The following is a 24,448-nucleotide window of genomic DNA, read 5'->3' as shown; positions in this document are numbered from 1 at the left end:
ACGTGCCCCTAGCGGGAACCGAACCCAGTACTCTCTGGTCCACAGGCCAACGCTCCAGCCGCTGAGCCAAACTGGCCAGGGATGTATTTTAAAATGTGAATTATATATGCTCTCTTTTTAGGAGATGATTTACCTTTGTGCTCACATAAGATGTGGACCCAGTTTTGAGAGTATACCATGCATTTTGCTACCCAGTTTATAGGCATCATCTCATATCATTGTCACAACATCCTTGTGGGCAGCTGTTACTCCACTTACAGAGGGGAAGACTGAGGCTACGGGAGATCAGAAGACCTCTCCCCAGGTTGCATGACTGGTGAGCACCTGAGCATACACTCAGGTTCAGGTCTGTCTGACTCCTGGGACTGTGTTCTCAGCTACTTCTGGGACTCAGTCCCAAGGTTAGGCTGGGCAATTTGGAAGAGCCTGGAGGTGGCCCAAGTTATGGCAGCTGTAGCCTTCACCATTGGGTAATTCTTCTTGGTGGCCAACCTCAAGCCTTCCTGCTGCCCTGATGTTTATTTTAAAATGCTCATTTTCTTAATATTAGTAAACTCAGGTGTCTCCTCATATTTGATTTACCATTTTTCTGTCATCAGTTGCCAAGAGAGTGCGCCCTCTGCAACAAGAGTCCCAGGGATGCAAGAGCACAAGAGCATGAACCAAGAGAGAACTCCTTTGTTTAGGAGATTAAATATCTTAACTCTTCCTGCACTTGCAGTGGCCACGCCTATCCTGGCCAGTGACCTGTTCCCAGGTGTGACTGACAAGTACCTTCCCTATTCCACCCAGACTTTACTGGGCATGCGTCTAAACTGTAGCTTCTTGGCAAGGCTGCCCAAATGGCGTGCCTATAAAATTTGGCTTTCCCTTTGTTCCTTTCCAGTTACTTAATTGGTTTCATTACAACCATATCATTTACACTCAGGGATTTATAGTTAGAAGTTCTAAAAATATTTAAGTGATACTTAAAATAATGTAGAGATAAATTTAACCATAAATAAATCTACTTAGAAATAATGCAGTAAAGAAAGTAACATACATACAGTGTATGGCATAAGTATTATATACCACATGGAAGTATTTGCAGGTTCCATTCTTCTTAGTCCAGGATCCCCTACAAAACCCCCCATTATATTCACAAGTCATGAATGTCATGTGTAGATTTAAAGATTCCTCTCAGTACAATGTAATTTAAACATAAACCTATATGAATTAATGCAAATGAAAGTCTCTCTAGTTGAAATCTGGGAGATATTTGCAAGGTGGTTTTGGCCACTAATGTATGCCCTATGTTCTAGATTTAACTTTAGGAAATAGCTTACTCTAGGTATTTCACAGTTTTATCACAGAGCTCAGGTTTCTATTTAAAACCAAAATGATTGCGCCTCTTTAAGTATTTGACAGACAGTTGAAGAATTCTGTTGTCAACCACTCAGCAAAAGTAGAATAGACTATTTTTCATAACTTAAGACACTGATTGATAATTTGGGTGGAGAAGAAATCGAGTAGGGAAAGACAATTCAGAGAGCCAATCTGATAGTTAATGTTTAGAGCAGCCAGTAGTTTGACTCTTCACCAGCCCAAATGAAAGAGAAGGGTGGATTGTGGGAAGGAAGGTGCGGAGGTGGGGATCAGGAGAGACTGCTTTCTTGGGAGGCCTCCAGCTTCTGATTCTGGGCCTTGGATTATATAAAGTGGGGAAGGATAACATAAGTGACTTAAAATTTGATTAGTTTTATTTGCATTGTTTTTATCTGAATGCAAACAAATAGTAAAAGAAAGAATTTCCTTGAGTCTATAATGTCAACAGTGGTAAGACTTATCACTGATGTAATAACAGTATTACCTTACATATATCCACCAGTTGTTACATGTGTCATGGTGACAAGGGGTGGCACGATACTGAGGGTTGGTCCTAGCTGGAGTATGTGTCACCTGATGCTGTCAAAGGTGCCAAAAATTAACATGAGAAGAATTATAATGTTCCTCTGGCCTTTAGGTCCTCCTCACAGCCCTGGCAGGTTCATCCTCTGGTGTGGAGTGAGCTTTTGGGATTAAAAGAACATTGTGGTGTGTAGGATACCATCATGGCTTGCTGAGGTGCCTCAAGGTTTTTCTATGGGGTTCAGAGGCCATTTTGATTGCCAGCATTTCTCATTTTGTTGACCTACATGTTCTAGAGCAGTATTCCAGGACAGGAGGGATACTAGATTCCTTGTCTAGGACCTCCTGTGACAGCTGTATCCCTACAGTGCAGGTGCAGGTCAGCATGGTTGACATGAGGCCAAGCTTGGTTGCATGGTCCAGGACTAGGGTGGAGGGAAAGAGAGTTTTTAGTTCCTGAGAGATTACAGCCATAGCCAGGAACACAAACAACTTTTTTTTTTAGGAGGTAGGAGGTCAAGTATCAGATTTTAGGAATAAATTGCTGGCAGCCCAGGGGTCAATTTGGAGGTAGCTCCAATGAAGAACCCTATCCTCTCTATTCCTCCCTCCCCTGCTCCCTCCAACCACAGATTTATTTGGGGTAGGAGAGTTTACCCCAAATGCCCAGGGCCTATGACAGTGTAGTTATGGCCTACTTTATGTCAGTTCAGACAGATTGTGGGTTTTTTGAGGGTCAAGACTCATATTCAGCACTTAATCCTTGACACACATCATTGTGGCTTGGCATAGGTGCTCCCCAAATATTCACTGAAAAAATGAATGATCATAACCATCCCAGGAACTGGGTATGTGCTTGATTATTCTAGCATCCTCTTATTTCAGTACCAATGATACCTTGTCTGGCATCATCCAGGTTTCTTTTCAGGACAAAATGTGGTCAGGAATTTCATTTCCTTATCTTGAACATGTATTTTGGGGTTAGTCTAAAGGTGTGTCTGTTAGTTCTAGCTTACCTGAAAGTAGGTCTCATGAGCCTGGGCTAATACGGTAGATGGGGAGATCACACGCACATGTACACGCGTACCCACACAAATGCATGAGAGCTCTCCAAGGACCCCCTCGCTGGGTGCTTTAGACTGTCAAGGTCATTGCACAGAGCTAGGAGACTGGAAGGGGAGCTGCTGTTCATCATGCTTTCAATGCCGTGTTTATGACCAGAGTTCTAGTATTATGAGGCCTGAGCTCCATGGAGTTGATCTAGAAGGTCTGGAGCAGGAGACGGAGTAAGAGAAGGTAGTAGTTTTAGTTTTCTGGTATTGAGGTCATGCTTTGTACAAAGGCAGACCTGTCTTTTCTCAGGAGGAGAGGGCCTCTCCTTGCCTGTGGAAGAAGACATTAACTGTCTGTTGTCTCCTTTCTTAAGTGATTAGATATAAAAGTACTTGTGGAGGACAAGACTTGACCTTCAAAAAGCAAGGGTTTCTTTTTAGCAAGTATAGCCTGATTTTATCATTTGACCTTTAATCAAATTTACTGTCCTGTCTGAAAACTCCAGATAGACCTATTTTTGGAGATTCAAGGAATGGGGAGCAGGGAGCCCTGGTAGAGCAGATTCTGCCAGGAATAGCTCCCAGGGAGGAAAGCATGTAGTTCTTCCATAAGTATAGGAGAACTGGCAGCTAAGGACAAGAATGGGCCTTGAGTGACAGTACTGGCTAGTTGGGCTCTTGAGCCATAGATCCCTGTTGTAGTGTCCACTGGCCCACGTTCAGCTGCTTAGCTGTGCCCAGTGTGCCAGGACTTGACCCTCAGTGCTCCCTCATGGCCTTTGTTCAGCATAGTCTAGTTCAAGGATGCTGCTCTTTGTTATCCAGCAGATCTGTGTGCACACAGAATACGCCTCTCCCGGTTGGTAAGGGTGAGCTATGGGCCTGTCTCTTTTCCTGGAGGTCGATGGGACTCCAAAATTCAAAGTTATTAGAAGCTGTGCTCGGTATGCGAGTTGAAGGTAACTCAAAGATGCTCAAAGGGCCAGAAGCAGATCATTTATGGAACCTGAGGCCTGAGGATTTAGGAGGGCATGAAGCAGCGATTGAAGATGAAAAGCATGGAAGGGAACCTGGACAAATATGTGATTAGATGTACTTTTCTGGGCTACCTCAGTTGTAGGTGGACAGCCTAGCACTTTTGAAAGGACCGGAATGGGCCACAGAGACAGCAGTTTGGGGCTCTGATAGGGGTTTAAAGGTAGTCAGAAGTAGCCCACAATTTTAATTTTTAGCTGTACTCTACTTTCTACTGATTTTTGAAATGGGGAGCTGGCTTTAGTAATTACTTAGATTTCTCAGTTTTTGTTAAGATAGGTTGCTGAAAATAGGTGTTTTTTTTTTTTTTTTTTTTTTTTTTTACATGTTTCTCCCACACCTATTCCTATTTCTTTTTTTTTTTTTTATCCTCAATCCTCATCCTCACATTTTTCCATTTTTTGTTCAGATAGAGCGGGAGGGAGAGAGAGGAAGAGAGAGAGAGAGAAACATCGATGTGAAAGGACACATCGAGTGGCTGCCACCTGCACGACCAACCAGGGCCGGGGACAAACTGCAACCGAGGTACATGCCCTTAGCGGGAACCGAACCCGGGTCTCTCTGTACCGCAGGCCGACGCTCTAACCGCTGAGCCAAACCGGCCAGGGCTCTATTTCTTTTATATGTAAGGTCTTGAGTCTTATATCAGAAGAGATAAAATTAAGTAATTTCAGAGTATTTTAGACAAGTTTTACTCTGTGGCTTAACATTGGATTATATTTTAGATAAGTTTTATTCTATGACTTAACATTTCATGTTAATGTTAATAATTAATGTTAGTATTGGGGAATGAGTTCCAGAGTTCTTAGTAGTTCTTCTGACAAAATTTTCTTCTTATTTCTCCTGTTTATAGATTTGGGGTTTCAAAAGTCTGGGTCTCATGGGAAAAGCATGTGGCTGGCTGTTTAGTAAACTTGATTAGTGGGAGAGACACTGGTTTTCAGTCCCTGGATTTAGTTTGAGCCGTTTGTCTTTAGGCACCAGTTTTTGTGGAGTGAAAATTATAAAATTGAACTTTTCTTCGTCAGCTCAGAAAAAGCTGGAAGTTGTGGTTCCCAGTAAAGGGGATTCCGGAAAATAGTGTGTGTGTATATATATATATATATATATATATGTATATATATATATATATATGTATATGTGTATATATATATATATATGTATATGTATATGTATATTTTTGTTTGTTTGTTTGTTTCTCAAATCTATTTCTGTAGTCAATGTGTCTTGTTTAAAGAGTGACATTTATAGTTGCTGTGATCACAGGATAGCTCCTGCATTAGAGGATTTATTTATGTTTTGTCCCCAAGTTCAATCGATGGTCCAGAAGTTTGGAAAATTTATAACGTGTCATATTTGCTTTACTTTTCAGTGCAACAGAATGGAATTCGGCATTGTTCCTATACAGCTTCCCGGAAACATCTCTATGTTGATAAAAATACAAAGGTTATTTGCCAGGGTTTCACTGGTAAGCAGGTATGTGTTTCAGGATTTATTTGAAAAGAAGTATACTAGAGATGCAAAAAAATTTTTGTGATTTTTAAAATCTTTTTAATACAAGTTATAATACATGATTGTTGCAGAAAAGTAATGTAGTATAGCAATGGAGTTGTATCTTAGGAGAACGATAGTTATTATACTGAGCTGGTAAGATGAAAATTGTGTTTAAACTTACCTTGAAAATTCCTCCTGGGGATTATATTATGTTGGAAACTCACATATTCTCCTTCAGCAAGTGTTAACAACACTGGTTTTCCTCCAGCATTGGAACAGATCACAATTTCCTTAATTAAGCACTAGGTTAAGTAGATGGCTTGTGTTTAGACCTTGTATAAAAAAAATACACAGTGAAACATGGATCTCCCTTCAGTGTGGGGAAATGCTCAAGCCCAGCGAGGCTCATGGGATCTGAGATAGGCTAGGTTACAGCACATTGAATTTTCCCATCTTCTCGGTGCAATGGTCTTGGAGGAGGCCATTTTATATACACACACACACACACACACACACACACACACATAAACAATACATACATGTACATAACACATTATGTAGTATATAATATAGATCATACAAATATGTGTCTATAGAATAGATTCTCAAAAGTAAAATTGGGTGTCAAAGTTTCTGTGTATTAAAAATTTCAACAGCTAGTGCTAAGTTGCCCTTTAAAACGTTTGTACAAATTTATAGTAGATGCACAAATATTTTTTTTTAATGAGGGAATACTACCAAATCAATTCAATGATAACTATGTGTCTTAACTTAAAGTATCCCTTTCTTTATTCCTGAAGGAGAAATGGCAGGATAAAAGCAGTTAATGATTTTTTATTTTGTAATTTAAAAGTTATTGATTTTTCTGTAATTACAACAATTGTCATGTCCATTCTGCAGCATTTTGTCTATCTAGAGCAGGAGTTGGCAAGCTTGTTCTGTAAAGGGCCAGACTGTAGACCTTTCAGGCTTGTTACAGCTACTCAACAGCACTGTGACAGCAAAAGCCACCATAGACGATATGTCAATGAATGGCCGTGGTTGTAGGTCAGTAAAACTTCATTTACAAAACCAGTAGCGGGCCAAATCCCCTAGGCGGTAGTTTACCAACCCCTGATCTAGAGGCTGATACCTAATGTCCAATTTCTATAACTTTTATTTTTTAAGTACTTAGAAATTGCTTTAAAATTATAAAGTCCTTTTTAATTAATTTATTATTTTTTATCCTCACCCGAGGACATTTTTTGCAATCATCTTCAGATAGAGCGGGAGGGAGAGAGGGAGAGAGAAACATCAATATGAGAGAGATACAGTCGACTGGTTGCCACCCACATGACCCCAACCGGGGCCAGAGTCAAACTGCAACTGAGGTACATGCCCTTAGCGGGAACCGAACCCAGACTCTCCGGTCCGCAGGCCAACGTTCTAACCGCTGAGCCAAACCCAAACTGGCCAGTCCTTTTTTAAAAAATGAATTTGGTTAGAAGGCTGTTTCATGTAGAATAATTCTTTTGCTCTTTGACTTGTTTCTGAAATAACTGGACACAAAAATGTGAATTGTGTGGACTTTCTTTTTTTTTATTCCTCTATCTTAAAGCCACTACTAACAAAAAAAACTCCGACAAAGCCTTGAAATTTTCTTTATATGTAAAATTGATTTATTTATTCTGATAGCCTATTTTATGAGTATCACTTCCACCTATATATGTTATGAAGAAAGCTGATGCTCATTTAAGACTTGAAGTACATATTAACATCGCTGCCAATGAAAATCATATGCAGTCCCTTTTTGATTATTTATTCATTTTGTTAACATATAACCAAATATTTGATTAACACAAATTCCCCACATGTTTATTATGTATAACTTTGTTTTTCCGTTTGCTAAACTTTATATGATCTTATGACATTTTAACCTCTGACCTATTTTCTTAAGAACTGTTATCCCTGGTGTAAGCACTATTTGGAACTGTCTCTAATTTGGTGATAGTTTGCCTAAATATTGAAATCCAGGGTTGGTTTCTGTGTCTTTCAGTTATCTGCAATTATATTGTTTCTCATTTAGTTAGATTTCTTGGGTAAGATTCTAATATTAGAGATAATGATGAGGTCTGAAATGTAGAGCTTACCTTCGTAGGAAACCTGCACTTTGTCTTATTAGCTCTCTCTTATTTCAGAGTGGATTCCAACAATGCAGTTTTCCAATGATTGAATTTTTCCTACTGGCTTAGACGGCTGCTAAAATTATCCCGGTTCTTAACTGTGCACTGGCTAGTGATAATGGGAAAACTAAGGAAAATAAGCTTATTAACAGGAAATACTGTTCCTGTCCAGCACGACATTAGAACTAAAAAATTGGGTCATATGAAGTTATCTAGCAGTGTAGACTAGGACAGTGCTTCTCGAACTGTCTGGAATGAGAGTCCAGTTTGGTTGTTTGTCTTTATTTGCCAGTCTAATGCAGATCAATACTTTTGCAAAACACAAGAAAAATCGCAGCAGTATCATATTGCTGTAAAAATTTGCAAACATTCTCAGTTTTTGTGTTTTTTTTTATTAGATTTTCTTCCTTCCTTCTTTCTTCCTTGTGATTTTCTTGTGTGTGTTTATATCACTGCAGACCAGAAAGAGTCTATATATATACTTAGAATAGCACTGCTTTAAAGAGAGTACTGATCCAAAATTCCATCACTGACTTTAGACAAGTCAGTTTACATGCTTGGGACTGAATTTCTTAGTTTGAAAAATGGAGAAGTTGAATTAGGAAATTTCTAAGTCCCTCTTAAGGCCCGCATTTTTATGCCTTTAATAGAATTTGAGTAATTGAGTTAGCATTTTTGGGTCCTTGTGGAATGACCACATAGCACCACTCAGTTTTCAGTAAGTACTTACTGAGAGCCTACTGTATGTAACGTGTTGATTTAGGTGCCACCTTGCAGTGAGCAAAGAGGACAGAAATCACTGTCTTCGTGGAATTTACATTTTAGTTGCAGGGGAGAGAAACACATCAACAAAATCAATAAGTTATATGATAGGTTAGAAAGTATAAGTGTTATGGAAAAAATAAACTAGAGAAGGAAAAATAGGGTGTAAGTTTGTGGAGTTGTGGCAGTGGTTGGGATGGGGCAGGGGGATTTTATGTCTCATGTGGTCAGGGGTCAACCAAGTGGACATTAGGAGCAGTGTATTGGTGGGAGGAGGGCGTCGTCCTGGCATCTACTGAGGGCAGCCCAGGGCTGCCGCCAAGGGGCAGCGAGGCTGTGAGGCGAGAGAGGGCTGGTGGTGTGGGAGCTGTGCGGCCTTCGTGACTGGAGTGAAATGAGCAGAGGGAGAACAGTAGACGAGGTCAGGCAGGTAAGGGTCTTGAGATGGGTAGGCAGGTTGGACATTAACTTGTCGGCCATTGTAAGGAGTTTGGCTTTTACTGTAAATAAGATGGAAAGCCACTGGAAGGTTTAAGTAGAGGAGTGACATGATCTTCCTTATGTTTTAACAGGATCACTGGCTGCTGTGTTGAGAATAAATTGAAAGGGAGCAATGCAGTATTCGGTCAAGAGTTGATGGTGACTTACACCAAGCCCTAGAAAGAGTGAGATGTCAGTTTTATTTTGAAGGTAGCGCAGTATGATTTAATAATATAGTTGATGTGAGATAGAAAAAGGAGAATTAAGTATGGCTTCAATAAAAATATCTGAACACCTGTTAGGAGTACAGTTATCACTAATCGAGATGGGTAGATACGTGGAGGGGAGTGATCAGGAACTCAGTTTTGGGCACTTTAAATTAAGATGCCTGCTAGTTCTCTAAGGAGATGATAGATAGGCAGTTGACAGTGTGAGTATGGAATTCAAGGCAAAGGCTAGATGTGTGTATGTGTGTGGGGGCTGTCTGTGTGTGTATGGGAGGCGGGTCACCATGTGGACATTTATTGCCATGATAAAGGATGAAATCACCAAGAGCACATATTTTGATGAAAAAGAGAAGAAGTCTAAGGAGAGAGAGAGAAGAGGGAAACCTGGGGAGGTGGAGCCCCAGAAGCCTAGTGAGAAAGAATCGTTTGATCCTTGGAGACATTTTTGGTTGTCACAGCTGACTGGTGGAGAAGAGGGTGTGTTACTGGCATCTACTGAAAGGAGGCCAGGGATGCTGCTAAACATTGTACAAAGCAGAGGACAATCTCCCGACACAGAATCAATGTGTCTAAAATGGCAGTAGTGCCGAGGTTGAGAAGGGAGAGTGAATGGAGAGGGAAATACAGATGTTGTCTGGGCAGCCTTAAAGGGCTCACTTAAGGTTAGTTATCATTTAAAGTGAGATCAGTTGGCATGGTTTGTTTTTTCTTTAGCTACAAATGTGCCATCTTAGAGTAGGTGGACAATTGGATTTAATGAAGGTTGTGATTTTTTTCCAGATGTGTAAGTTGAAGTGAGAGAGAGCCAAGGCTGCTGCGTGCGTATAATGACTCACCATGGATTTTAAGTTCAGTGGAGGGATGTGAGGACATCAGGAGCTGAGGAATAGTGAAAAGAAGTGTTAAGTAAAATATGAGGGCATTTCTGAACCCCAGTAAATTTGAAAATGGAATAAAAAGAGACACTCCTGCCCTGGCCGGTTTGGCTCAGCGGTTAGAGCATCCGCCTGCAGTGCAGAGAGTCCCGGGTTCGGTTCCCGCTAAGGGCATGTACCTCGGTTGCAGTTTATCCCTGGCCCTGGTTGGGTCGTGCGGGTGGCAGCCACTCGATGTGTCCCTTTCATGTCGATGGTTCTCTCTCTCTCTTCCTCTCTCCCTCCCACTCTATCTGAACAAAAAAAATAGAAAAATGTCCTCAGGTGAGGATAAAAAAAAGAGAGACAGATTTTTTTTTTTCCACAAACAGCTGTTTTTTGGGCTTTGCAGAGGCCTGTTTTGCTTCACGGTTTAAAGCTGTTTCATAAGTTGGAGAGAATGCTGAATATATGTTACTGTTACACTCTGAGAAGTAGTTCACTTGTTTGTCTTCTTCTTCCAAGTTGCTGAAGATTGCTGTTAGGTTTCCGCCCTGCCTGGTCTCCTGAGTCTTGTGCTTTTCCCCACAGGGCACCTTTCACAGCCAGCAGGCGTTGGACTACGGCACCAAACTCGTTGGAGGAACCACGCCAGGGAAAGGAGGCAAGACGCACCTGGGCTTACCCGTCTTTAATACTGTAAAGGAGGTAATTAATGGCACCTGAGTGTGGCAAGAAACGAAAAGCCAGCTGGGAAGAGTGAGCTCCTTTGGCTAGAGATCTTAATTGTGCCCCTTTGGGGAGAGTCCCTTGCCATTTTAAAACCCAGTAACCTAGAGAGATTTAGATCACAGTACAGACCCGTGGGTTCACTGAGTCACATACGCTGAGGGTGTGTCTCCACAGCCTGTGTCACTTTGGTTTGTAGGTACACATCCGCTCTCAGGGAAGAAGGGCTGTGGCGTGGCTTCCGTGTGGCAGGTGCCCTTCTACCCTTTCTCCCGGGATGTTAGTGCACATGTCAGCCTTTGCCCCCAACACTCACGGAGCCTGGGCTTTGTGCCGGGCACTGCTGGGGGCTTCACAAACAGTGCCCCATTCAGGACTTACCTTTCATCTTGGTTTCAAAATGAATGTGTGCTCATTGTACAAATTCAGATGATATAAAGGTATGTAAAATTGTATAGTGTTTTTCACATCTGTTTTTGCCTTTATAGAGAGGTAATTTAAGCCATGTATAATTCCTTTCTACACTTACATGAATATGTATAAAGAATAGTATTTTTTAAAAACATACATTAATTTTTTCTTTATTGATTTTTTTTTTTTTTTAAGAGAGAGAGAAACATTGATGAGAGAGAACATCGATTGGCCACCTCCTGCATGGCCCCCACTGGGGATTGAGCCCACAACCTGGGCACGTGCCCTGACAGGGAATCGAACCGGCGACCTCTTGGTGCATGGGTCGACGTTCAGCCACTGAGCCACACTGGCCAGGCAAAATAATAGTATTTTAAAGGAAATGGGGGTGTGGGGGTAGGTAGAAGAGGATAAAAGGGGATAAATGGTGATGGAAGGAGACTTGACTTGTGGTGGTGAACACACAATACAATACATAGATGATGTATTATAGAATTGTACATCTGAAACGTGTATAATTTTATTAACTAGTGTCACCCAATAAATTCAATAAAAATTTAAAAAAAATAAAGGAGATGGTAGTACAAATTCTTGACTATTTAATTAAAAAATATCTTGGAAGTAAACTTAGTACTTTGGCGTGATGTATTAATGATAAAAAATATATACTGCTTCACTCTTTTAGGGTATGTTTTAAGTATTGCAGTTTTTAAAGTACAGATTTATAGCCCTGGCCGGTTTGGCTCAGCGGTTAGAGCATCGGCCTGCGGTCCGGAGAGACCCAGGTTCGGTTCCCGCTAAGGGCATGTACCTCGGTTGCAGTTTGTCCCCGGCCCTGGTTGGTCGTGCGGGTGGCAGCCACTCGATGTGTCTCTTTCACGTCGATGTTTCTCTCTCTCTCTCTTCCTCTCTCTCCCTTCCACTCTATCTGTGCAAAAAATGGAAAAATGTCCTCGGGTGAGGATAAAAAAATAAAAAAATAAATAAATAAATAAATAAAGTACAGATTTATAGACAATTTCTTTTCAGAATGCAACTTCAAATTGACATTAATTTGTGCTTTGAATCCTAAGATGTAAGAAAAAAACAAATATCACTTAAAGTTTAATTTTTCATTTTACTTTAAATATGAAAATAAAGGCACACTATATGTGTGTGCTTTAATTTTTTTTTTGGAAGTATTTTTGTTAATTCTCACCAGAGGATACTTTCTGCATTGATTTTTCAGAGAAAGTGGAGGGGAAGGAGGGAAGGACAGAGAGGGAGGGAGAGAAACATCCATGTGAGAGAGACACATTGATTGGTTGCCTCCCGAAAGTGCCCCTAGCAGGGCTGGGGATCAAACCTGCAAGCCAGATATGTGCCCTTGACCGGGAGTCGAACCCGAGACCCATTGGTGTGCAGGCTGATGCTCCAACCACTGAGTCACACTGGCCAGGGCTATGTGTGTGTTTTAAGTGTATTGTATTTTAAAGATTTTTTAAGAAGTTATAAATCATGATTGGTAGAAGAATCATTTAAAGTCTTTTGCTTTAATTTTTTTGTTTTTTCCCCCCCTTAAATTCTATCATGCCTGCCTTCATGACCTCAAACATAGAGAGGAGCTGTTTTCATAATTCCTCTAGGTAGATTTGATGACTTTTGTCACGAGCCTTTTTCACTTCCTTTAAAGAAAGTTTTTGTATATAAGCAGTTCATTTTTTATTCATCACGATACAGATAGTGTGATATTTGGACTATTCTGTAAGTTCTTTGACAGATATTGTTTATTTCTCATTTGTTCAACTCTTACAAGGAGTTTTCCAAATGAGTAGGATGGGCACCTTTCATCCTGTACTGTGACAGTGTGTGTAGCCTTAAGAGGTAGAGAACTGTGGGATATGTTTTCCATAAAATACCTACATGCCCATGATCTGACTTCTGGTTCCAATCTACTTTTTATTTTGTTCCCCTTTCTCTGTTACCACCTTGAACAGAGTTTTTCAGAAACATATTTTGACTCCTGGCATCATTTGTGGATGATCTGGCAGCACCCTTGGACTTTGTTCTTCTGTCATCGTCAGGATACCTTTTTTAATTAGGGATGCAGTAGAGAAAGCTTCTCAGTCTGGGAATGTGGAGACTCACTGTCTTTACTTCTGCCCCCTTCTAATTGTACGTGAATGTTCTGTAACTTTGTATTTGTATTATCCAGTGTAAAAATCCCATGGCACAGCCTTCCAAAGGGTTTTTATTTATATCATGACTGAGTTACATTTTAACCCGTGCAGGGAGGTAGCCTGCTGTAACGGAAAAGAATGGACTCTTTGGAATCAGATAGACATAGGTGTGAATCTTGGCTCTGCCACTTCCTAGCTGTGTAATCTTGTGCAAGTTATTTAATTTCTCTTGACCTCAGCATCTAAAGAGGGTTGTGGTGAAGCCTTAACTGAGACCTGTATGGAGCCCTCTCATAGGGTAGGTGCTCACGCTGCTCTTGGAGAGTCAGAGATCACTGATAATCAAGGAGCTTCCATTACTGTGGAAGAGATGTGCTCACATTTGGAAAGGGGAAAAAGGATATATCCATATTGATACACACAGAGAATACATAAAGACCAAACGCAGGTTAATGTCCACAGAAAGAAGGATGGTCAAATCGATGGTCTTTAAGTGCTTTGCATTGTGAGGGGTGATGTAGAGGATACCCTAAATCTTATTTCACCCACATTCTTATTCTGTGGCCACTTATACATATGCTTTTTAGTTTAACCAACTGAGCTACCCAGCCAGGGCAAGTATAATATATTTTTAAAAAGATGTTTGAGAGTCTAGTTCCAAGGCTCAGGGACGCAAAAGTCCTTTATCTCCTGAGGAGGTATAGGGTCTTTGGTACTGAATAGGTGATACAGTGTCTTGTAAGCAACAAAAGAAACATGGCCACATTGGGCAGGGCTCTCGGGTTTACTGATATGCCATCACCTGAGGGATTTCTCAGAACCTTTAAATTCAGTTGGCATTCCAAAGAGGCAGAGAGGAGGCCACAAAGACATCCCATGTCTCTTGGTGGTGTTCTATAATGACCCCAAGGCTATTAAAATCATGGTGTTGCACTAATTTTTCAATGATTATGACTTAACCAATAATAAAGTGCTTTATGGTTAATGTTTCAGGCTAAAGAACAGACGGGAGCGACAGCTTCTGTCATTTATGTCCCTCCTCCTTTTGCTGCTGCTGCCATTAATGAAGCTGTGGAAGCGGAAGTCCCCTTGGTCGTGTGCATTACTGAAGGTATCCCACAGCAGGACATGGTACGGGTCAAGCACAAGATACTGCGCCAGGGAAAGACAAGGCTGATCGGGCCAAACTGCCCTGGAGTCATCAACGTGAGTGCACAAAAGAAAGAGCCTGCTCAGCCTCCCGCAGGCTCATTACCTCTGCATCAGTCCAGTGTACTGCTGTGTATGACCTATGAGTTACAATATTTTTTCACTTTTCTGAAACTATAATTTCTGTTTCTTTAGCCTGGAGAATGTAAAATTGGTATCATGCCTGGCCATATTCACAAGAAAGGAAGAATTGGTGAGTATGTTTCTTACAATTCTTTGCCCTAAGCTCAGAACTTGCAAAGAGAATTTGTGACTGCGAAAGTCAAATTCATTTTAATTAACAGAGAAGTTTTGTCGTGAATCAATTTTTAAAATATTTATTTATTCATTTTATTTTAGAGGGAGAGGAAGAGAGAGAAAAACATCCATGTGAGAGTGACACATCAATTGGCTGCCTCTTGCATGCCCTCTATTGGGGATTGAGTTTGCAACCCAGGCATGTGCCCTGACTGGGAATCAGATTGATGACCTATTGGTGCACAGGATGACGCTCAACCAATTTAGCCATACCAGCCAGGGCTGAATCAATTCTATATCCTGAATTAAATGAGTTTGAGAAAGTGTTATGATTCTGTAGAATCAATGAAGATATTTTAGGGAGTATTTTTATTTTTTTTAATCCTCACCTGAGGATATTTTTTCCATTGATTTTCAGAGAGAGTGAAAAAATCGATATAAGAGAGACAAATCAATTGGTTGCCTCCCAGGGCCGGGGGTTAAACATGCAACCCAGGTACATGCTCTTAACTGGGAATCGAACCCACGATCCTTCAGTCAGGGCCAACACTAACCGATGAGCCAAACCTGCCAGGGCTAGACACATTATTATTATTATTTATTTTCATCCTCACCCGAGGACATTTTTCAATATTTTGTTCAGATAGAGTGGGAGGGAGAGAGAGAGAAACATCTGTGTGAAAGGGCCACATTGAGTGGTCGCCACCCACATGACACAACCAGGGCCGGGGACAAACTGCAACCGAGGTACATGCCCTTAGCGGGAACCAAACCCGGGTCTCTCCAGACCGCAGGCTGACGCTCTAACCGCTGAGCAAAACTGGCCAGGGCTAGACACATTATTTTTACTTTCAATCATACATGACACATTTAACCCCTCTATTCTTTTTTAAAGTTTTATTTTAATTAAGCTTTTTATATTTAAATAATTGTCAATTCACATTTAGTTGTAAGAAATAATATAGACAGATTTCAGTGTATCCTTTATCCTGCTTCTCCCATTGGTAGCATCTTGAAAAAACTATAATACAACAAGGTCACAGGATATTGACATTGATATGGTCAAGATAGAGGATGTTTCCATCACCACAGGCATCCCTCATGTTGCCTTTTTATAGGTACACCTACTTTCTTCCTGCTCCTACCCCTTTCTTAATTCTCAGCAACTAAAATCTGTTCGCCATTTATGTAATTTTGTCATTTCAGGAATGCTATGTAAATGGAATCATACGGTATGTAGCCTTTTGGGATTGGCTGTTCACAGTCAGCATAATTCTCTGGAGACTCATCCAGGTTCTTGACTGTATCAGTAGTTCATTCCTTTTTATTGCTGATTCGTATACCATGGTAGGAATTTACCACAATTTGTTTAACCATTCACCTTTTGAAAGATACCTGGATTTCCAGTTTAGGGCTATTATAAATAAAACTTGAATAAATATATAAACATTTGTGTGCTGGTTTTATATGTATATAAGCCTTCGTTTCTTTGGGATGCTCAGGAGTGCAATTACTTGGTTTGTATGATAGTACGATAGTTGCATGTTTGTTTTTTAAGAAACTGCCATCCCTGGCCAGTTTTGCTCAGTGGTTAGAGCGTTGGCCCACGGACCAGAGAGTTCTGGCTTCGGTTCCTGCTAAGGGCACATACCTCGGCTGCAGTTTGTCCTGGGCCTGGTTGGAGTCGTATGGGTGGCAACCAGTCGATGTATCTCTCTCACGTCGATGTTTCTTTCTCTCTCTTTCCCCTCTCTCCCTCCTGCTCTATCTGAAGATAAATGCAAAGAATGTCTTCGGATGAGGATAAAAAGATAAATACAAAAAAAAAGAAACTATGCCCAAATTTTATCCATTTTGGCCATTGCATTTTACATTTTCATCAATAATGTATGTGTGATCCACATCCTTGTCAGCATTTGTAGTGTTACTGCTTTTTATTTTAGCCATTCTGATAATTGCTCAGTGATACCTCATTGTGGTTTCAATTTACATTTCATGTGCTTAGTTGTCACCTGTATAGCTTCTTTAGTGAAATGTGTCTTTATGTTGTTTTTTTGTTCATGTTCTAATTGGATTATTTGCTTTTCCGTTATTGAGTCTTGAGAGTTCTTTATCAATTCTAGACACTAATACTTTTTGGATATGTGGTTTGCAAATATTTTCTCCTACTTTGTAGCTTGTGTTTTCATCCTCTTTCAGAGAGCAAACGTTTTTAATTTTGATGAAGTCCAATTTATTAATTTTTTTCTTTTGAGAAGTATGCTTTTGATGTCAAGTCTAAGAATTTTTTTGCCTAGCAAGATCCCTATATTTTTCCTGAAAGTTTTACAGTTAAATCCATGATTCAACTTCAGTTAGTTTTTTCTATAAGATGTAAGACTTACATCAAAGCTTTTTTTTTTTTTTTTTTTAACACCTGTGGATGTCCAATTGCTCCAGCATCATTTGTTGAAAAAATTATTTCTTCCATTGAATTGCTTTTGCATGTCAAGAATGGTCTATTTCTGGGTTCTCACTTCTGTTCATTGACTAACGTGCCTATCTAATACCAGTACACACAGTCTTGATTACTGTAGAAATAACAATGACTTGAAATTGGATAGACTGATTCTTTGCACTTCATTTTTTTTCAAATTATTTTAGCTATTCTAGTTTCTTTACTTTTCCATATCATTTTTAGAATGATCTTGTCTATATCTATAAAAACTCATATTGGGATTTTGATGGTAATTGTGTTAAGTCTATATGTCAGTTTGGGAAGAATAGACATCTTTATTGTTGAATCTTCTAATCCATCGACACAATACTTCTCCATTTTAGATTGCCTTTGATTTCTTTCATCAGCATTATGTAGTTTTTAGCATACAAGTGCTGTCTGTGCCTGATTTCTAAGATTTATACCTAAATATTTAAAAGCAATTGTAAATTTCATTGTGTTTTAATTTTGGTGTCCATATGTTCATTGCTAATATATAGAAACACAGTTGATTTTTATTGCTGAACTTGATAGGAGTTTCTTTGTAGATTCCTTTGCATTTTCTTATGTAGACAATCTTGTCATCTGCAAATAGGGACAGTTTTATTTTTAACTCTTAGAAAACTCAAGAGAAGAAGTGAAGTCTATTTATTTATAGTTCTGATTACTGTGTTCTTCCTTACTGGTATTCATTCTAAGTTTCCTTTTTAATAATTTTCTTTCTGTTTAGAGAACTTTTATTAGCCATTCTTGTGTGATAAATCTGTTGGTGACAGATTCTCTACTTTTCCCTCATCTGAGAATATCTTTATTTCCCCTTCATTCCTAAAGGATAGTTTCACTGGGTGTAAGATTCAAGGTTGACAACTCTTTTCTTTCAGCACTTAAGAAATCTTTTCCCACTTGCTTCCATGGTTTCTAATGAGAAGCTGGTGTCGTTTGAATTGTTTTTGCTGTGAAGGTATGGTGTTGCTCTCTCTGAAGTTTATTTATGAATAATTTTATTGTGAATTTCTTTAGGTTTATCCTGATTGAGGTTTGCTCACCTTCTTGAATATACAGTAAGTCTCTTGCCAACTTTTAGATTTTGTAAGACATTTCTTCAAGTACTTTTTTAGCCTTGTGGCTCTTTTTTCCTCTCTTTCCAGGACTCTGATAACACAAATATTAGATCTTTTGTTATAATTCCGTAGGCCGCTGAGGCTCTGTTCATTGTTTTTTTCCAGTCTGTTTTTTCTCTGCCATTCAGATTGGATAATTTCCATTGTTCTATTACTCATTTCACTGATTCTTTCCTCTCTTCCCTCCATTATCCTGTTGTGATCATCCAGCGAGCTTTTAGCTTTGGTTATTGTATTTTTCAGTTCTAAAATTTATATTTGGTTTCTTTTATAGTTTTTTTGTTGTTGATTTCTTTGTTTTTGTTTTCTGCTGAGACTTTGTATTTCCTTGATAAAGCTTTTTTCTCATTTGTTTCAAGCATGTTCATGATGGTTAAAGTAATTTTATCATGGCTTCGTTAAAATATTTGTCAGACAATTCTAACATCCCCTTCATCTTAGTGTTAGCATCTACCGATTGTCACAGTTTGATAATGTCTTGTTTCTTGGTATGCTGAATGGTTTCTTTTTTTTTGTTTTGTTTTGTTTTGTTTTTTGCTGTTGTTGTTAATCCCTAGCCAGGGATATTTTTCCATTGATTTTTTAGAGTGGGAAGGAGGGAAGGGAAAAGAGAAAGAAATATGGATGTGAGAGAGACACATCGACTGGTTGCCTCCCATAGGACCTGACCGGAGAGGCTGGGGATTGAAACTATAGCCCAGGTATGTGCCCTTGACCAGGAATCAAACCTGCGACCCTTTGGTCTGAGGGCTGAGACTCTTAACTGCTGAGCCAAACCAGCCGGGGCCCGAATGAGTTTCTTTAGAAGCCTGGATATTTTGGGTATTATGTTTTGAGATTCTGGGTCTTTGAACCTTGATGTTTTAGCTGCCTTTATTGACAGTGCTCCCGCAGGGATTGTTGCGGGAGATACGAGTCCAGACTCCCTAACTGCCTCCATTGATACTGGAGTGTGTGGGCTCCTCCTTACTGGGGATGATAGTTCCACCTTCTCACAGGTCTCCACTGACTCTTCGATGGGGTGGCTTGTTGTTGCTGGGCCCTGGTGAAAGTCCCGACTCTCCACTAGGCCTTCTCTGATGCCTTGCCGCCAAGGAGATGGGGAAATACCTCATGACTGCCAGATGAGGGGGGCCGGGCTCACTGCCAGATTCCACCGGTGAAAGTCCTGACTGCCTGCTTGGCCTCCCCTTTCACCTTCTTGGCAGGGAGTTGCGTGCCTCATTACAGCCTCGTGAATGTGGAGGTCTAGGTTTCCCTGTTGGCCTTTGCTCATGTGAGTGGGGGTGGAGGAGACGTTTTTTCTTTAGTCTTTAATTGGTATGCAGTGGTTACTGTCTAGAAGTTTTCTGTTGTACTAGACTCCTTTTTTTAAAAATCCTCATCTGAGGATATCTTTCTGTTTATCATCAGATAGAGTGGGAGGGAGAGAGAGAGAGAAACATCGATGTGAGAGAGACACATCAACTGGTTGCCTCCCGCACGACCCTACCAAGCCCGGGACGAACTGCAGCCGAGGTATTGCCCTTGACCAGAATCAGACCCGTGACTCATTGGTCCACGGGCCGATGCTCCAGCCTCTGAGCCAAACCAGCCCGGGCTGCCCTTCTGGTTCTTTAGCTAGAGAGACAGGCTTTGGGGGGAGGCTTTTTAAACTACATGTTTTTGGGATACTGGGTTTTGTAGCTCCATGTCTAGGACACATGAGGCAAGAAAACCCAGGGAGCTCACCAATGTGTCATTTCTCGAGTCTTGAGATGCCTGCCCACTCTGCCATCTCTCCATCTTTCATTTCTTACATTTGTTTTATGTACAGGATGGGGCAAAAGTAGTTGTTTGTATGGAAAATAATATAATAATTAATAAACAGTGATACAAGAATAAACTCTGTGTTTTATGTACTCACAACTGTAAACCTACTTTTGACTCACCCTGTATATTGCCTGGGGATTTTAGTTGTATTTAGCAGGAAGAATAGAGAAAAGTACCTCTACTTTTCAGAAGCAGGAGTATCCTTATGACAGATATTTTAAAGTGATAGTGTCTTGTACTATATATACTTTAAGAATGGCAGGAGAACTTCCCTGAAAACATTACTTTCAATGTATATGTGGTTTGCATTTATATAATTTACATAATTCTATAATCAGATGAAAGCCCCTTACAATGATAACATCCCATTGTTTCTTTTCACTGATTGTTATAATGATCCATCAAAAGATTAGAATAAGCCCTGGCCGGTTTGGCTTAGCGGTTAGAGCCTTGGCCTTCGGTCTGGAGTGACCCAGGTTTGGTTCCCGCTAAGGGCATGTACCTAGTCTGCAGTTGGTCCCCGGCCCTGGTTGGGTCGTGTGGGAGGCAGCCACTCGATGTGTCCCTTTCACGTCGATGTTTCTCTGTCTCTTCCTCTCCCTCCCTCCCACTCTATCTGAACAAAAAATGAAAAAATGTCCTTGGGCGAGGATGAAAAAAAAAAAAAAAGAAGATTAGAATAAAATATGTCCAGCTAGTGTGGCTCAGTGGAGTGAGCATTGTCCCATGGACTGGGAGGTCCCAGTTTGATTCCTGGTCAGGGCACATGCCTGGGTTTCGGGCTTAATCCCCATTGAGGGGCGTGTAGGAGGCAGCCAATCAATGTTTCTCTCTCACATTGATGTTTCTATGTCTCTCTCCCTCCCTCTTTCTCTCTTTAAAAAAAAAAAAAAGTCAATAAAACCATATTAAAAAAAAAACATTAGAATAAAATAGTTGTTCTCCCTATAATATAGGACAGAAATTTTCAACCTTTTTTATTTGATGGCACACATAAACTGATTACTAAAATTCTGTGGCACACCAAAAAATACATTATATTTTTTGATGATCTGAAAGGAAAAAAAGAAGGTATAATTTTGATTCATTCATACTGGATGGCTATTGTGTTGGCTGTTGTCATTTTTTTATTTGACAGCCTAAGGAAAAAGAGGCTTATGCCCCTGACTAAATAAATAGGTACTGAATGTTGTAAAACTTCTTGTGTCACCCCAGTTGAAAAGCTGGCCTAGGATGCAGAGTGGACAACTAGAACGTCATCGTATCATAGGAATCAAGGAGGAGCAGAGTGGAAAAGGGGGCTAGATAATTGCGCATAATTATGTCTGACCAAGAAGTCACTGGCTACTTTGTTCAAAAGCTAAATGCACCAAATCTATAGGTATGTAGGCATCGCCTGACTGACCTCAGACATGAAAGGTTCCATGGAGGGGGGACTGTGTTCTGGAGAGAGGATCGAGGTGGAAAGGAAGCTCAGAACAGGAAGAAACTGCTAAGAGACGGGGGTGATGGTAGTGTTCTCATGGACTGAATTAGCATCCAGTTAGTGAATGGTCTTAAAACTGTTGGAATTAGAGTTTGCTGAGGCGGAAGGTCACACTCCATGGAAGGTTTTCAGTTTTGACCCTTTCAGTAAATGTTTACCGAACTCCTGTGCTTGAATTGTGCTTGATGCTGGGAATATAGGAGTGGGGGAAACAGTGGATGACAAACCATGGGATGGATTTTTTATGTACTTGTATTTGTAATTTTGTTTACTGACCCCCTGAAAGTCAGGGTCTAGCAAGGAAGATAGTCAACCACATAATTTCGAATACCATGGGTGGTCTCTTACTGAACCAGACAGTAGAGTAGGAATGATTTCAAAGAGCAAAGGTGAATAATTAAAGAGTACATCAGTTTTACTAGAGTAGGAAGAAACGGGAAACAAGAGGTAGGTTGGGGTGATGCTGGGCTGGGGAGTTGGGCATGTTCCATATGAAATGAGCAGCTGTCGGAGTGATGCAGCCTCTGCTGTGTGGCGGCATCACTCTGAAAGCATGTGATGGTCTGTATGGTACCGTCTGGCGCTGACCAAGATGCACTGACGCCTTTCAATTGGCTAATTGGGCCTGAGAATCTGAAGTCACTTGCAACTGAATTCATTGTGAGAAAATGGGTATTTATGCACATATCATACTCTTAGTACCCAAGTATACAGTGTCAGTAACATAAAACTTTAAGACTGTAAATATGGCCCTGGCCGATGTGGCTCAGTTGTTTGGAGCGTCATCCCGTACCCTAAAAGGTTACAAGTTCAATACCTAGGTTGTGGGTTTGATCTCTAGTCAGTGCATATACGGGAAGCAACCGATGGATGTTTCTCACATTAATATTTCTCTCTCTCTCTAAAATAAATAAACATATCCTTGGGTGAGGATTACATTTTTTTTTAAGTATAAATATGTTGTACCAAAGTTAAGGCAGTTTATGATATGGTTTTTGTCTCAGTCTGACAAGAATTTTACTTCCCCTGATAGGAGGGTCATTATTGTTAGAAAATAATTTTCTGCGTTCTTAAAAAGTGTTCCAAAGCAGAAGTTTAAGGAAAGCAAACCATGGACACACTGGAATTATTCACTACCCCAGAATTCATGTGCTGATTTAGCCCATATAAAGTTTGTTGTTTTATGTTATTTAATTTATTTATTGAATCATTTAATCCTCATCTGAGGATATCTTTCCATTGATTTTCTTTTTTTTTGGTACGTGCCCCTAGCAGGAACCGAACCCGGGACTCTCTGGTCAGCAGGCCAACGCTCCAGCCGCTGAGTCAAACCGACCAGGGCTCCATTGATTTTCAGATAGAGTGGAAGGGAGGGAGGGAGAATGAGAGAGAAACATTGATGTAAGAGAGACACATCAGTTGGTTGCCTTCTACACAACTTTGACCTGGGCCAGGGATTGAACCTGCAACCCAGGTATGTGCCCTTGACTGGGCATCAAACCTGAGACCCTTCGGTCTGAGGGCTGATGCTCTAACTGCTGAGTCAAACCGGCCAGGGCTTTTGTTTTATTAAAAAAAATTTTTTTAAGCCTTTTTTTTTTAACAAATATGATTTTATTGATTTTTTTAGAGTGAGGAAAGGAGAGAGAGAAACATCTATGTGAGAGAGAAACATCAGTCGGCTGCCTCCTGCATGCCCCCTACTGGGGATCAAGCCCACAACCCACGCATGTCTCCTGACTGGGAATCAAACTGGGACCTCTCAGTCCATGGGACAATGTTCAATCCACTGAGCCACACTGGCCGGGCCATTTTTAAAAAATATTTTTATATAACATGTTCTAACAACTGAAGTTACTCATTTACACTTTTCAACCTATTAAAATGAGGGACCCACTCATATAATGATTGTGGCATGAAATTAATTACCTTTCCTGTAGTTCAGTCAAGCTTACTGAACTACAAGAGAAGACGGTCTAGCAGCCACTGCCCCGCCCCCACCCCACATATGCACACCTTGTCCAGATGAGAAATGAAGTCCATTCACGTAGGCCCATTGTTTAAAGGAACTGATATGGTAGACTTGAACTCAGAGGGATCATGACCTTACTTCCCAGTTTTCTTTAACGCCTATATATTGTTTGAAAATTATTAGAAAAATGGTTGTGGGGAAAATTGATAGCACTGCTAAATGTAACTCATGGTGGTTTTGCAGGCTGAAGGTTTTGGTAGTTTAATAATTTGGGTATCTATAAGTCCAGTTGGTATGTTCTGCACCGTAAGCAGGATTGTACCTACCAAGTTCACGTGGATATTATTATCCCTTTCCTAAAGATTCTAATAAGAGGTAATTTAGGTCCTTCTTACACTACTTCTATGTGTCATAAAATAACCCTAACCAATAATGTTCTTTCTCCTATATCTGACTTTCTAAACCTCCCTGCTTTAATTTAAACCTTTTCTTCTTATTTCATCATTTGAAGGTATTGTTGAGATTTGGATGATAAATCATGGAGTGGATTATATGTACTCACATTTGTAATTTAGTTTACCCTGTGAGAGTCTATCATATGAACACAATCTAATAATTTTGAATTCTCTTTCTTTAAGGTATTGTGTCCAGATCTGGCACCCTGACTTATGAAGCGGTTCACCAAACAACACAAGTTGGATTGGGGCAGTCTTTGTGCATTGGTAAGGGATTTGTGCTAAAATCATTTCATTGGAATGCAGTATTTTTATTGAATGAGTATGATAATAATTGCTTTGATTATTTGCAAGAGGTTTTGATACTATTTCATTAAAAATGCATTGATCTCTAGTTTAATTTGCGTAAGTATGAAGCTCTACTGTCT

The 24,448-nt window shown here is 40.2% G+C and overlaps 1 protein-coding gene across 2 annotated transcripts in view; it reads left to right on the top strand.

Moving 5' to 3' along the window:
• SUCLG1 (succinate-CoA ligase GDP/ADP-forming subunit alpha) overlaps window positions 1-24,448 on the top strand; it is a 43,079-nt gene that overhangs the window by 4,901 nt on the left and 13,730 nt on the right. For both annotated transcript variants that reach the window (XM_036263318.1, XM_036263319.1), the window contains exons 2-6: window positions 5,347-5,450; window positions 10,545-10,661; window positions 14,246-14,458; window positions 14,597-14,654; window positions 24,204-24,287. In XM_036263318.1, coding sequence (XP_036119211.1) covers window positions 5,347-5,450; window positions 10,545-10,661; window positions 14,246-14,458; window positions 14,597-14,654; window positions 24,204-24,287 — 576 coding nt within the window. The remainder of the gene's footprint in view (window positions 1-5,346; window positions 5,451-10,544; window positions 10,662-14,245; window positions 14,459-14,596; window positions 14,655-24,203; window positions 24,288-24,448) is intronic.

This window comes from Molossus molossus, unplaced genomic scaffold (genome assembly GCF_014108415.1).
Source record: "Molossus molossus isolate mMolMol1 unplaced genomic scaffold, mMolMol1.p scaffold_m16_p_15, whole genome shotgun sequence".
NCBI classification, from domain to species: Eukaryota; Metazoa; Chordata; class Mammalia; order Chiroptera; family Molossidae; genus Molossus; species Molossus molossus.
Note: the sequence above shows the minus strand (reverse complement) of the source record. Positions and strands in the feature narration are given on the sequence as shown.